General features: G+C 43.0%; 1 protein-coding gene across 3 annotated transcripts in view; it reads right to left on the minus strand.

Moving 5' to 3' along the window:
• Positions 1-15,199, minus strand: part of LOC128918949 (lethal(3)malignant brain tumor-like protein 3) — a 52,129-nt gene that overhangs the window by 13,160 nt on the left and 23,770 nt on the right. For all 3 annotated transcript variants that reach the window (XM_054223845.1, XM_054223844.1, XM_054223846.1), the window contains 11 exons: positions 14,883-15,018; positions 14,299-14,390; positions 13,155-13,306; positions 11,471-11,547; positions 9,939-10,024; positions 6,090-6,200; positions 4,785-4,899; positions 4,564-4,663; positions 3,563-3,742; positions 2,057-2,188; positions 1,608-1,669 (listed from right to left, as the gene is read on the minus strand). In XM_054223845.1, coding sequence (XP_054079820.1) covers positions 1,608-1,669; positions 2,057-2,188; positions 3,563-3,742; positions 4,564-4,663; positions 4,785-4,899; positions 6,090-6,200; positions 9,939-10,024; positions 11,471-11,547; positions 13,155-13,306; positions 14,299-14,390; positions 14,883-15,018 — 1,243 coding nt within the window. The remainder of the gene's footprint in view (positions 1-1,607; positions 1,670-2,056; positions 2,189-3,562; positions 3,743-4,563; positions 4,664-4,784; positions 4,900-6,089; positions 6,201-9,938; positions 10,025-11,470; positions 11,548-13,154; positions 13,307-14,298; positions 14,391-14,882; positions 15,019-15,199) is intronic.

The raw sequence follows: 15,199 nt of genomic DNA on the forward strand, positions 1-15,199 counted from the left end.
TCCTGCCTTCAGAAAGGTTCGGCGTGCCCAGCACCCGTAGGGCTGCCGCTCGCCCTGCTGGGTTTGCTCAGTGTTAGCACGGACGGTCGGTGGTAGGATGGTGTGTAAAGATCCGTGGGGTGTGCCTGTCACTACGTGTAAAGCACGAAGGAAAACAGTATTATAAAGAAAAAGCAAATTTCTGTGATCTGCCTGCTCCTCACCAGCTGAAGTGAAAGCAGCGCTGGAGGTAGAGCCTAATCTAGCAAAAGGTCACTCCCCTGTCCCCATCCCTGTCACCTTACCTCCTAAAGCATGTAGGACAGCATCAAATAGAGGTGTCTCTTCTTGACACTGAGACCAAAGAGGGAGGATTTTAAAAAATCAAGCCTGAGTTAACAAGTACACGGTTCAGGAGGTGATGCTCCTGGTGACAACAGGGCACAGGGCTGTCACCTCCTCCTCCCCTGCCTCCCCACCGCCCTGCCGCAGGAGGTCTTTCTCCTGCCCAAGGTTTACGTACTGCCACGTCCCTGCTGGGTGGGCACTGCCGCTATCACGGGCTGTCTCCTTTTCTTCACTAAGCCCAAATCCTCATGGGTAAGCGTCCAAACCCCGACCTAAACAAATTACTTTCCCTTTGAGAAAGAAGCAGTGTTCTAATAGTTTAAATGTAGATGGGATGAAAGCTCTGGGTAATCGTGAAACTACAGGTCAGTGAATTATGGCGGAATTTCCCTCCACTGATTTCCATCACTCTGTGGAAGGTGAATGCGAAGGGAGAACAGACAGCTTTCCCTGCCAGCTGCCACTGCAGCTCACAGCTGGCAGACTTCTCCAGCTCTGCCTGCAGAAGTCAGCACTAGGTAAAAATGAGTATTTAAAAAAAAAAAAAAGCTAGGCACCTGTCCCAGTTTGTGCCTGCTTAGCTATTTTTGATTGGAGACTTATTACCATGTTAAATCCTCCTAAAAGCCTGGTCAGCTCGGTTCCCTGAAATGGCTTTTTATAGTAAATCTGAAAGTTAAGCATATGGTTTGCTAAAGTGATACCAGAAAGCTCCTCTTAAAAGTTAACCTGTCACATACCAGAAAAAAAAATAAGGCATTGTTTTTCCATTTAATTTTTTTGTTTTCTTTGTCATCCTTAGGAGAATCTTAAAAAAGTCACCACCCAAAATGATTCTAACTACGTTTCTGAATACCCAGTGGGGCCTAAGGGAAGAAGCTGATGGAAATTAAACTGTCTGCCAGGTTTTGACTAGGTCTCCCTTGTCACCTCTGCTGGCTCTGTCAGCAGAACGGTCATCGACTGCTTGGGGAACAAAAACCCTGTGCCACTTGAGAAGAGCAGGCAGTGGTACAAGAGATGGTGCAAGCTTGTTTCCTCAGTTAATAAATATGAGGCTTCACTCTACAAAGCATTAAACCTTTCAGTCCTAAGTAATTTTACCCTTCCTCCTCATTTTAAAGGAAGAAAGACTACCATTACCATCCCCTCCAGCGTGTGTTTTCTCTTGACTGTGGAATCAAAGACAAAAAAGCTGTGGAGTTTTAAATGCTCTTTCTGATTGTGGTATATTGCACATCTATGCACGCACACAGAAAAAGAAATTAAATTTAACCGACCTTTCCCATTGCTTTCCTGCTTCACCAGCTGGAACTTTATGTAGGCATGTGAGCACCCAAGCCTGAAAGTATCAATTACAAAACACTTCAAAAGGTACAGAAATTGATATAATTTCTTCGCTGTATAGATATTTATAGGAACCCAAAACTTTTCCCTCTTAAAATAAGCAATAGCACTGCTCCGTCCCCGACCTCTCTCTAAGCTAAGGACTGTGCTATTGAGTTCATGGCTAGAACTCATATTTGAGTTTACTGCAGGAAAGAGAGGCCCCAAAATAACGTGAGGAAGGGAGGAGATTTACCATGTCATTCTAAAACCCCATGCCGCAAATCTCCAATCAAACTGGGCTCTTCTAAGTTATGATTTACATCTGTATTTCTGATACAGCAGCAGCATCAAGAAACACAACTGTTAATGCATGAAAATACATCACAAAAATCTTATTTACTTTTTTGGTTTGGCTTTGATGTTTGCAGAGGAATCCTTTTCTACCCAGTCTCCCTCTTGATTGTTTTCAGACTGTTCCGACAGACTGTGAACACTGCTTTGACACGACTTTTCACTGTCTTGTGCAGATTTTCTGGAAAGACAGATAAATGATAGTAGCTAAACTGTCATCCTCCGTTCCCTTTTCCCGCAGGAGAGCAAAGCTGGCTGCTCCTGGCAAGTGAGAGCAACAACTACCACCTAGTGGCAGAAGCTTTCCTCTCCCCCACCATCATTACTGGCACAGCACAAAGTGCTTTTTTACTCTTTGGTGCGGATTGAGAGAGATTATGTGAAATAAATCAGCCCCTGCGGACTGAGGCTCTGATCCCAGCAGCTACATGAAACCCACTGAAGCATGTGTTATGGTGAAATCAAGAGATTTAGGATTTTTGAATCTTGATACCTCCAGATAACATTTAAGAGTCTCTGTGACCGAGTTTGATGCATAAACTGAGTTACACAGTTGCCCACGGAAGAACAAGCTGTAGGGTGTTAGCAGATCTGCATACTGAATTCAGACCTCCCACTATCAGGAAATGAAATCCTTAGAAGAATAGAAATGTATTACAATTTTAGAATGCCATTCATTCCGGGAGAATTCCAAAGCTCCTGAGAGAGCATTATGGTAACAGTACCATTGAAATGCAATCAATTCTGGTGTTGAGATTAGCAAATGGAGACCACTGCCCATTTCTGGGATGGGAGGAGGCAAACTTTGGCCATGTGTGCCCGGGAGGGGAGAGAAGTATCCCTTTTGCTGGCCAAATACATCTTGAAAATGCTGTAAATCTAAGCAAAACAATCAAACTTCAGAATCTATATAAGCTTTCATATACAACAAAGACCAAAAGGATTGCTGGAGTTTGCTCTAGTGAGACTGGATTCATACAGACTAAAAGGTGACAATAATAAAAGTCCTCATACCCACGTCTGTCCCATGACACATTTTAACTGCCTCCTGCACTCTAATACACAGTTTGCTTCAATGATACTCAATTCCAAGATTTTCATGTAAGAAAATAAAATATCTGAAGGAGCTCAACTCGTTTGCCAAGCGATACGCATACAGTCATTACGCCTAGCAGTGTAATGCAGCCGACTCCAGGGTGGATTGCAGTTACAGTTTAATAGTACAAAATAACCTTGCCTGACAGTTTTAGGACAGGAAGCGAAGGAAAAGAATATATTTTAAATTGAAACAGCAAGGAAAAATTTATGGAGACAGAATGCAATTTCCTTTGTTGGAATGTGACCAGAGCAGCAGGATTAAGGAATCAAGAAACCTATTAAGGCATATGAGGGTATAAAAGTGCATTGCTCTGTGTTAAGAGTGTCTGGGGCACGGGTCAATATTACAGACAGCTGAACTCAATGCTCTGCTGCTTCTCTGCCACTTCCTGTGTTATTCAGCCTTGTAAAATGGTTTTGCTCCCCAGTACCTGCCTAAGAAAAAGGTTCAGCTCACCTGGATTGCGGAGAGTCCTCCTGAGAAGAGTCTCCTGCTCCCAGCAGAAATGGGGCAGGAGTCTCCAGCCTCTTGGCTTTCTGCATGCTATTGCCAGGGGAAGGCCTCTCCCCGCTCAGGCGGTCCTGTAACAAGTTTTCTCTGTTGAGGTTCACATCAGAATACGGGCAGCCAACTAACCTGTGTTAAAAAGGGAAAAAAAAAAAGGAGAGAGGGATAATGATGCATGTTTTTAAGTCATACAGTCTTACCAGCCTCAGGCAGACCATCAGCAAACCCAGAAAAAGTGAGGCCAGAAACACTCATGGAGATGTTATTACCCAGTTTTAGGTGTGGGAAAGCAGGGGACTACATGGCTGAATTAGAAACCAAAGTCATGTTTTTAAGGAGTCGCCTTAGAGAGCAGGAGTTCTTCCTCTGTAACCTGCTTGTCTGAACAGTATTTCATGAACAAGCAACTTTCACTCTGAAAAATTCAAAGCCCTTTACCACATTATATACTACTAGATCGTCAGGCCTCCCATCTGAGATCATTTTCTTGCTCTTTAAAACAGTTTCATCGAGAAAAGCCTTCCTTTTCCAAGAGCATGTAAGAAATCAAAAGCCAGACCACAAAACATGAGCTAGCTCTCCTCACTCTTATACTTTAATAATCTACCCACACTTTCTCCCTCTTTAACTGTCTCCTTGCATGCTGGTTTGGGGTATTTTATTCTACAAAAAAAATCCCTTCAGTAAAGCCGGAATGTAGAAATTGGAGTGAATTAATCTATGTTGGATTGCTTTGCAGTTGTAACGATTATACTGGTATAAACAGAATTTATGATGAAACAGCACATTTAGACACAAGAGGGAGCTGCAATTGCAGTTTTAACTAGCTCCCGAATAAACACCCTGAGATAATTTCAGTGCAGTGCAGGTGCTTGTTGCTGCATTATGATTACGGACAGCAGTCAGACTCCGGCAGGCAGAACCCTTCTAAGAAGATCTCATCTACATACGTATAATGCGTTCCATATCGTGGTCCCCTGACATGACCAATACCGTGGCAGCCTGGAGTAGGACACGCTTGTCCCACTGTTCCCACTCGATCAACAGCACCTGGTAACAAGAAAAAAACAAAAAAAAGTTAAACAGATTTGTAAAATGCTCCCTGCATCTGAAGAGCAGACTGCTCTTAGGAAAATCATTGAACATAACAATATGATGTCATCTACTTTACCGAGAGGGACTTGCAAAGCATGTCCAGTTTTCGCACACCAGCCTACTGGATGAACATCAGGGCTGTCTGCATCGACCCAGAAATCATAATTACAGTCCCAACCATCAAAATGTATCTAAAAGAAGCACACAGTCTCAGTGAGAGATACAGTTAAGGACAACGACTCAGCTTTTATTTTAACTTCCCCCTTTGTTTCACCTTGCTCAGCTCCGGTCAATTCATTCAATCTTTCAGTCAAGCACAATCGTCCTTTGTGCTCAGCGTAACTGTTTGTTTTCCTGTCCCCTGCATCTGTGTTTTACAGAACAACCAGACCCCGGTGACACAGCCAAACCACAGGGTCTGCAAGAAAGCACAGACTACGGGGTGCTCCAGCACACTCCATACTCTAAGACTAGATCTATGCAAACACAACTGCTTATTTAATTGTTTGGTCTTCTGAGGATCCCAAAACACCATAAAAGCCAACGAGTTCGGTGAGTTTTGCAGTGAATAAGCTAGAATCTTCTGCTGGGCAAAGGGACTAGTAATAGTTAGCTCAGATCCAGGTGAGGTTACCAGAGACTAAGGATCACTGCAGCTTAAAGGCTACCGGGTTGTTTATGTGGCAAAGTTTCAAACAGATGTATGAACTGCGTATTATGTGGCAGAAATTGACTTTTGCTTGCAAGCACAGAGATGAAACTGAGAATCAAATGGCTGACGGAGAGCAAACTCTACTCCTGCGCACGTAATCATCCTTCGGGAAGGGGACCTGTGGCTGAGGAGCCTCCATCACTGCAGCCTCCACTTTAGCTCCTCATACGTAATTTCTCAGAAGCCAACACACAACAGATTTTTCTGGCAATATATTTACGTGAAAAGAATTAGTTAAAATCCATTTATGTAACAAATTCATACTGAAGAATGAAGCCGCTTCCCAGACATACCAGGGTTTAACTTGCTTTGGGTTTTCCTTTAAGCATGCTAGGAAAAGAAAATTGTCAGGTGGCTTCCCACCAGTAGAACATTAATGCTGCCTTCACTTGCACAGATCGCACAGAAACCGCTACGAGATGGAAAATCATGCTGTCAAATGTTATTTCAAAATAGTTACATTAAAACAGTAACGAACAATACTAGGCAATTCCATCAGATTTCAACAGGACAAAACAACAGAAATCATTTCCAGTTGGGCAGGCCTGAAGCTAGATCATCGGCAAGGCGTTTCTTTGCTGCTCCTTGTACCGAATGGGTGTTTTTTCTGTACTGCCAATCACTATATTCCTCAGCACAAGGGCTCTGCACTTTGAAGCAAGGTCATACCTTAATGCGATGGTCGTCTTTGTCAACTATTGTTGCCACTCTTATCAAGATGGGATTTCTTCTGTCTACAGCCTCTAACTTCATATTAACTTGGAATCCGTGAGCAGGGCGCTGTAAGAGAGGATTGTAAGCAGAATGCTAAGAAGTCTGGGCGTTCAGAGTTAGTCACCTGCTCTGAATAAAATGCGCTGAAGGTTTCATCTACCATTCAAATGCCTTTGCAGCTTTGGCCCCGATCTCACATGGCAAACTGCTTCAGCGGTTAAAATCACAGTTTCCTAGAGAATTAAGCTGTTTGTCAGCAGCCCAACGCTACTTGAGGAGGAGTCTGAGCTCTCTCAGTGCAGAGGAGCATTTCACAGCCAGGGCAAGAGGCACTTCCCTAACAGAAAAAAGACCATGCGCTCCACCGACAGACAGACTCCACAGCGTGACAGCAAAACTCCCAAACACAGCAGAGAGACCATCTCACTTCTGACAAGGAGAGTGGCCAGTTCACCACTCTCTTACACCTCAGACACACCACCACAGACATCTCTCTTCACTACACTAAAGTGACATCCTTCTTGGCATCAGGATATTACAGAGTTACCTTCATTAGGCAGGTTACCACCTACTTCTTATGACAACAACTGCATTTGCTTGTTAACGATGACCGCGGAGAACTGTGGTGCTGGCACCTGAGAGCAGCTCCAGCCACCGGAGTCTCCCACCTGCAGTTGCCAACTTACCCTTTCTCTCAAACTGCAGCAGTCAAACTACTTTGTAAAAACTCCAGAATGTCCTTTGACCTGATGTGTGTCCCTTGCAGCACCCACAGAAGTAAACCTCTAAGTAACAGACAGCGTTTACCATTTTTTCCATTTATCTTTAAATGACTGACTGCAAATTCCTCCTCTGACCCCCTCAGCAGGGGGTTACGGAGCACCGTGTACTCATTCCAAACACATCCTTCATCACTTCTGCACACAAAGGTCAGGATTTTAGCAAAAGATGATAAATCATGTCTTTGAACAAGATCAGGTTAATGAAAAGATGATTAAAATCACTCTCCTCTCACCATCTTCCTTACCCTTCTTCCTGCCAGCAGCTGGGGGCAGGGAAGGAGGCCCACTTCTGAGCTAAGGGGATTACAGACTCCAAACCTGAAGTTTCTCTTTGGTCTTTTCACCTGGACACAGACATTTATCCACAGGCTTTCAGCCCCACGCCGCACTGGAAGCCAGACAACCCAAACTGCTTTTAGTTTTAAGAGCGTCTTATTGAACCAGCCAACCTTGTCTGGCTTCCTTGAGGAAGCAGCCTGAGTACAAAATCCTGCCCCGAAGATGCGCCCGGCTATTTGTTTAAGCCCTGCTGAAGGGTTGCTGCCTTTTTGGCACTGGGTTCTGAATGTTTTTGAATTGACAGCCCGAGACAAGGGGCTGAAATAGCAATGCTGATGACGAAGCTGTCTCCTGCATCTTAGGGTGGAGAAGAAGGCAGAAGTCCAGACACAAGATCTGCTATTTGTGCTGCTGATCAGTGCCTTCAGACTACATAAGATAGCTCTTGAAAACTGTTAAAAACTAATTCAGTGAGAAATGCCTGTTCTGGCTCTCAACCCATATTTTTATGTACTGATTTCCTGTAATTGCTAGCTGGGATAATAATAATAATAAAAAAAAAATCAATAACTGTGCCATGCATTTGCACTTCAGACCAACCAAGCCAGAAAAATAACGAGGTTTGATCTTGAAAGAGTTCTATTAACTGTTGATATATCAAATGCCTTTTTTTTTTCCTGTCTCATTTTCGAAACAGTCTTCAATGCTAATTTATATTCTGGAGTTGCACAAGAGCCAGAATTGGCCCTTCTGCTATTCTCTCAAAGCCAGATACCTGAAGGAGCAAAAAACTGGCTGCAGAGATGTATGTAAAACAGGAAAAGAAGCAGGCAAGGCGGTTGCATTCCCCCTTGGGAAGACAATTCCCTTTGGAAGACTCCAAAAAAAGGGAGCACTCCCTGTCCTGAGCAAAGCCCTGCTGTCTTCGGGTGATATTTCTCAACACATTTTATACTGTGAAAATCTGAGGAAGAATGCTGCAACGACAGATTACTAAGGACTTGAGACTGGGAGTTATAAGTAGGTCGCACTTCACTGTTTCTTTTTCTATCATGAAGAGTTTTATTATCCTTCTAAAATATTTGTCTCTACAAAACTACTTCTATTGTTCCGCTGTTGTGTAGAAGACCAATTGCTGCATTCTTTTGCTCTCACATTCTGAAGGTTCCTGTTTGCTAGCATGGCTGGGATTTTATGAGCACAGCTCAGAAAAAGGCTGAGCCTACACTAGGGACAACAAATATGTCCTACTGACAAGCTTCACTTGTTATCCTGTACACAGGCTCCAAGGTGTTTCACCTGCTGTGCTGCATGATCGAAGATGCTGCCTGCCCAACTCCGGAAAAACTTAATCCAAGGGATGTTTTGGAGTTCAACTGTGCTACAGATAACTCCAGCTGTGGCCTTACAGCTCTCTAAAGAGGCAAAACCAGCCTCTTCCTATTCCCTGACATCCACCTTGCAACCTGCGACAACTTCAAATGGACACCTGCTGAAATCTAGCAATTATCAAACTTGTCTGGCTGGATTTTTACCTCCCTTATCTGAGGCCTCCCTGATTGCTTTTCCTCCTCAGTCCCGAACAGCTTACCAACAAAATATACCGGAGGGCAGCAGGTATTAACCTGCAACACTAACTTCATCGAAAGGAATCAAGACAAGTGTCACTATGGCACAGAAAAGTTTTTAAACATATTGCAAAGTTTAGCAAGGTGAGCCAGCAGTGCAGAAGAAGCTGCTAGGAAAAAAAATAAATCATCTTTAAAGTATGGGTTGTTTTTTTTTATGAAGTTATTTTAAAGGTTTTTGTTTTGCTTCTGCTCGCAGTGAGCTTCCAGATCAATGCACTGAACTCCTATGTAAGAAACAAAAGTTCATGCTCCCAAGGTTGAGAGAACCATCTTCAGATTTAGTCTCCAGGATGATCTTACTCCATCTAAGAGTCTGGCAGAGATTCTCTATCACCTATTAGTACACTTATTCCTGTGGAGGGTACAGAACATGTAAGTCCTTGATAGGAACTTCTCCCTCTACCTTAATTCCAGCCTCACCAACCAGGGGAAGAAGGATTTGCACAACTGCAAGGTGAAAATAATTTAGAGAAGTTTTTAAAACTTCACGCAGAGGGGTCATCCGATGGAGGAACCGCACACTTCTCATTCCCCCTCAAACACACCCACCCACCCACCCACCACCCCTTACCCTTCCCCACCAAACGTCACCAGTTGCAGGCAGTGACAGACACTTCTGACCCCCATGAAGGGAGAGTCTGTAAAGTCTGTTCAACCGGCATCAGTCCTGCTCAGATGTCAACTGGGACATCCCCTCTGCCCACACAGTCAGACCTCGAGGAGATGACCAGGTCTCCCTCCTCCCCATGCCCTCTCTGAGGCAAGGGACTGCCCTTCACACGTTCCTCTGAAAGCTACAATTTTCTGTGCGGACTGCAGGCCCTTCCCTTAAATCTGCTAATGCAGCAAGTGAAGATGGTTAGTAAAAAATCCCTTTCAAAGAAGCTTTTCATGGCATTTTTATTTTAAAAAATAATCTTGCAGTCTGCTGTGTGTTTTGCTTTAGCAGCAGTGAGAGATGATATTAAATCCAAAGTAAATTTAAACCCAGTTTCACCCTCTTGTCACAGACATGGTGAACTACCATCAAATAAAGCAGCGAGCAAAAAAGGGTAGATAACAGCGGTTTCCCCTGCCCTCCTGATTTAGGACAATCAAAGAGATTCACCAACCAGTTTGAATGCTCTTGCTGGGGCTGCCTGGGAATTAGTTTCTTCCAAGTACTTCTCCCATGAGAAGGCTTTGGAATCCTTGTATCCTGAAAAAAACAAGAGAATTAACATTTAAGTAAGAAAACCCCACATTTATTGTTACAAGCAACAGAAAAGCAGCTATGTAACACATGGCTATTGCGTTAATTTAGCGCTTACAATGGGTGGCGCTTGAAAACGGTCTGTTTATTCATACACAACACTTACAGCACACACAGCGACACCGCAAGTTTCCCTAGCTTCTACACAGGGCTTTAACCCTGACCTGAAAAACCTGAAGAGTTCATTTCTGTACAGCTTAATCAACGCATATTCTCTAGAGAAAGCCGCCAATTAAGAGCTAGTCAGAGGATTCTGTGATGTGCAATGGCAGCACTAAATTAATTTCCTATTTTATTAACTATTCTACGTGTGAGTGCCTGCAAGATTGGAGAAACTTCTCGTCTCCTGCTACCTACTCACCCACAGCTGAGTAAAACTAGCAGTCTGGAGATAAATTCTCCATCGCCGTTACCATAATCTCAGACAGCTACATTGGTGTGCTACTCTTAACAACAACAGGATATCTCTCCCTGGCAGCTACATTTAAGAAACTGCTCTACTTTTTTCCCCTTCCTATTTCAGTAATTTTTAGCCTCGGTATTGTTTCCTTTTGGCAGGAGGGTGCAATGACTGAACGCATAGGACAGCCTGCAAATTGCTGCACGTAAATCTCTCAGCAGAGAAATCAGAACTGACTGCAGATCCTGCTGGGAGCACAGGTAACCATGATACGAGTAGGGGAGCTGCACGCCACAGCCTTGTTGTGCGTTCCAGGAGCAGGAACAGATGTGGTGTTGCTGAAGAGTAAGTGTGTACAACCCCTGTTGCATCTGCAGCAAAGGCACAGAGGCTAATTCCTCCAACGCAGAGGGATCTTGGGAGAGCCACCCACTCTACTAAACTCGATATGGAGCATTTGCAGAAATTCTTGCTCCAGATCTAGCAAACAGCAAACATAATTTTTTAATTTTTGCTGTTTTTAAGGTGAATGAGCACTTCCAAGGCCTGAAAACAACATTGATTTTCCTGTAGGTTCTGTCTTTTTTCATTCGCCAACATTCTCTTCATTTACTGAATTCTAGCGCAGCAGAAAGCGATCTGGCTTCAGTTACTCCTTCATTTACAGAAATCCCATCTCACCATCTATGAAATCATGACCCTGATTCCTCTTTCTTCCAGCTCACCTTAGAGGAAATGCTGCAAATACTTCAAAGTCCTTTCCCTTCTGAAATCAAATTCAATTACAAATTACCAAACCCCGTTCCATTTTTTGAAAGACCTATGAAACAAAATGAAATGCAGTGGCAAAAAGTACGAACAATAATATTGTCCGGTCAGTAGAGAAAAGAGTACTGAATGGAACCTGTAACTTGCAAATACGTAATTATGTGGAAGATAAAGCTTGCAGGTTTTTTGACTGAGGCAGGAAATAAGTCTCATTTTCAACATACCAGGTGGTGTTGTCAGTGGGGTTCCAGTTTCTTGGCAGTAGCCAACAGGACGAATATACGGGCTGCTAGCTTCACACCTGAGTTAAAGAGGGAAAGTTGGCACCAGTCAATCTTAAAGCAAAAAGAAAAGCAGAATTTCAAATGCTGTCTGATACGCCTTTGCTGGGTTAGCAGATGCTTTCAGTGGGTGTGATCATGGTGTAAAAGACAAGCATTACCTCGTTAGAATTTATAACACCAAGTTTTCAAGGCGCTCAAGCTGCCCCAAAAGATAGGGAAATACAAAGAAGAATGTCTGGTGCTCTAAAAAAACAACAAACACCCACCCCGCCGCCTGGACCATACCAACCACAGTTCAGCCTGGACATGGATCATCCAAGCTAAAATTCAAAGGAAGGAAAGAAACAAAAACCAAACCCTCGTCCCTAACTGAAACACCGTTATTGTGGAAGAAGGGGAAATTATTTTTAAGGTCTTTGCCAAGAACTGCATGTTATCCATTCATTCTAGCTGAAACCTAGTGGTAGTTTGCCTGGTTCCCAATTTTATTGCGTGTTTAGATCTTCTGACTCCCTGAAGGAGGCTATGGGCCAATTTGAGACAGCCCCTTTTGTCACATCTGCTGTGAGGAAGGGACCAGAGCAGTCTTTCAGATCTAGGAAAAAAACCTGTGTGTTTTCAGCCAAGCTCTACTTTGAAGCTTTGTTTGTTTGTGTTTCCCATTAAAATTTTCAAATTCCAAACAAAACACAGCATGAAAACAAAGCTTCATGGGCTAAAATGGTAAAGAAATGAGATCTAAAGTCCTGCAAATGGAAACAGCAGTGCTACAAAGCTCTGAATATTTATGGCAAAGAAAGAAAAGACCAACTTCCTACCAAACAGGTGCCTATTCCGAAAAAAACAAACAAAAGGAAACGGGGGAGAGAACACAGAATTCTGATCGAACCAGTGCTATTTTGGTAGGCATGTGCCTTGTGTTGCTTTCACAGACAAATTCAAAGAAAGTTCCTCCATTCCTGTAGGCTGGAAAGCACAGACCATAAAGGGAAAACATTTCCTTGACTAATATTCCACCTGGCTCCAGCATGAGGGCAGAGGATCAAGATTCTCAGATGCAGAACAACTGTAGTGCAGGTCAGGACTTAAAAGCCTCAACGTTGGCAATTGTTTTTATTTTCAAAGGGCCTTAGCCAAACTCCGCTGAAGCAAATGAAAAGATTTTTACTGCCTGCTTCCAAATGTAAGTTTGCAGAGAGACGTGCCAACACCCACTGCTAGTCCTGGAGGGAAGGATGTTACTAATTCCAGGCGGTGTCACTAGTGGAGCTTACTCTTCCTTCAGCTCTGCCAGAGGAATGGATAACATGAACATTCCCTGACCTGACCCAAGTCAGCCAGCTGCATTACCTCCAACGCTTCTTACCCTGAAAGCTTCGTGGGCAGTTCAAGCTAAGCCCACTGGTTTTGCACTGAGCCAACTGACAAGCACTCGAACAGCAGGGGAAGCTACTGGGCAACTGGCACTTCGTAAAAACCCAAATAATTACTCCGATGCTTGAAAACTGATTTAAGATCCCAACTTTAGTGACTACATTTAAAATATTAGATACTACCCTTAGCGGAAGAGCGAAATAAACCACAGTCTACTTGCAGATATATATTAGAAATAGAAGCTCTTTACCAGTAGTCGTAACTTTCATCCCAGTTATCGAAATGAATTAGCAGGCGGTTATCCACCATGTCCGTGATGGTTGCGACACACATCAGAGATGGATTCTTCTTGTCCACTGCCTCTAGTTTCATTCCCAGACGAAAACCAGAGGGGGTGACAGGCTGAGGAACAGGTCAGCAGGAAAGGGAAATCAGCCACATTCTAGGTCAGGCCATTTAAATTACCCTTATAAACTCATTTGTTGCAGGTTGTAACCCCAAATCTCACAGACCAAAACACACACTAGATATATATTGTTACTAGGAAGAGGTCTACAGATGAGATTTCCATGTGTTGTGGCAATGATTGTTACTATCTCCAAAAAAAGAGCTAATGCAGCTGGAATAAGAATCTGCAGGTACACAACAACACTGCAGACTCAAAGGCTGAGACACACACCTTGCAGTGACCAGTATTGGCTGAGGATAAGCGTGAGCATCGCGGGTCCTGTCTTATTAGTGGGAAAGTTCGAGAGCCTTCAAGGAAAATAGGTGACTCAGTCAGAAGCAGAGCAGAGCTGCACAATTAGGCCCTGATCCTACTGAAATCAGTGCTCTGTCCATCTGCAGCGTCAAATCCACCAGACCATGGACTTTGTGTCATCTGAGTGACACAAAATGGGAGTGAGCGTTACATAAGAACTGAGGCTAACAACCAAAAAGAAAGCAACACTGGGTGAAGGATGAAAAATGCTCAAGATCCATAGCCTCATAATGAATCCCATGGCGCACATGAGTATGCTGCTGGAAACCAGAAATTATTTTGGAAATGATTAAATTAGAGGAAAGTGACACAAATATCTTGACTGCAGGGACACAGCAAAACAGACTGTTGTAATATATTTAATAAATGGTAGAGTAAATCTTTTCCTCCAGTATTAAGGAGGAAGGGAAATACAAATTCTCTCTCTCAAAAGTCAGTGACTGGGGGAAGGAAGAAAAATTGTGCTAGCTTCCCATCTTAAAAATAAATCGCAGCAGGAAATAGCTTGCATCTGATTGTACCATGGTTGCACCTCTGACATGAGCATATTAAAAACACATAAATATTCTGGTCAAAACTCACTTAGCATCAGACCTATTTGAAACATCTTGTATTCAATATCACCACTTACAGTGCTGAGAGTCTTAAAAAGGTTTTTTGGAGCTGCTTGAGCTTTGCAGTTCTTCAAATAGGAAGTCCAATTAAATTCTCCCTCCTTGAAACCTAAAAAGAGAGATAAAAAGATTGTTTTACACAGCCCCGTTACATTCAGATTGGTTTTTCAGAAATGGAAATTACCTGGGAAGAATATGAACTTTGCATGATAACTGCCCTTCTACAGTCTTCAGGGGTTATGCATTTCAGCTAAAACATCTCTCTCTCTTTTACTATAATGTCCAATCATTAATTTGAAATTTCAAATGTTTCTAGGAAACTGAACACAGGAAAGAATTAAATTCTGAACCCCAAAGAGACTCCTTGCTTTACACGCTCATCCAATAGTTTTTAATTTGACCAACAACGTCAATCTTTGGGAACAGCAAATGAAGCTGTTCTGTTCTTTTGTGATTCACTGTCTTAGTTACACCTCTTCCCTTTAAACCACTCAGATGGCCTTCCACAATGAAACCATACTAAAAATTAAACACACAGAGCCAGGACAACTGGTTCTTAGCAGAATTTATGGTTTCTTGTACACCTTTTTTTTCCCCATACCTTTCGGAGGGAGCAGCTTATGACTTGTTTTTTCACACCAGCCAACAGGATGGATGTCTGAGGAATCAGCGTTAACCCAGAAGTCATAGCACTCTGGATAACCATCAAAGTGTAACCGCATTCTGTACCCTTGTACCTATAACGAGGGGAGCTCTGATTATCATAAAGGGTCATAACGAAGTTAAAGAAAAACACTAATCAAACACTCCTTCCATATTTGGATTTAGATAAAAGTAAATTCAAGATCTCACTTATTTCTCAAAAGTCTAGTTTTATGTTTCCTCATTTATGTCTGCCGTTTTCCACACTCTTCTTTC

This window comes from Rissa tridactyla, chromosome 18 (assembly GCF_028500815.1).
Source record: "Rissa tridactyla isolate bRisTri1 chromosome 18, bRisTri1.patW.cur.20221130, whole genome shotgun sequence".
NCBI lineage: Eukaryota > Metazoa > Chordata > Aves > Charadriiformes > Laridae > Rissa > Rissa tridactyla.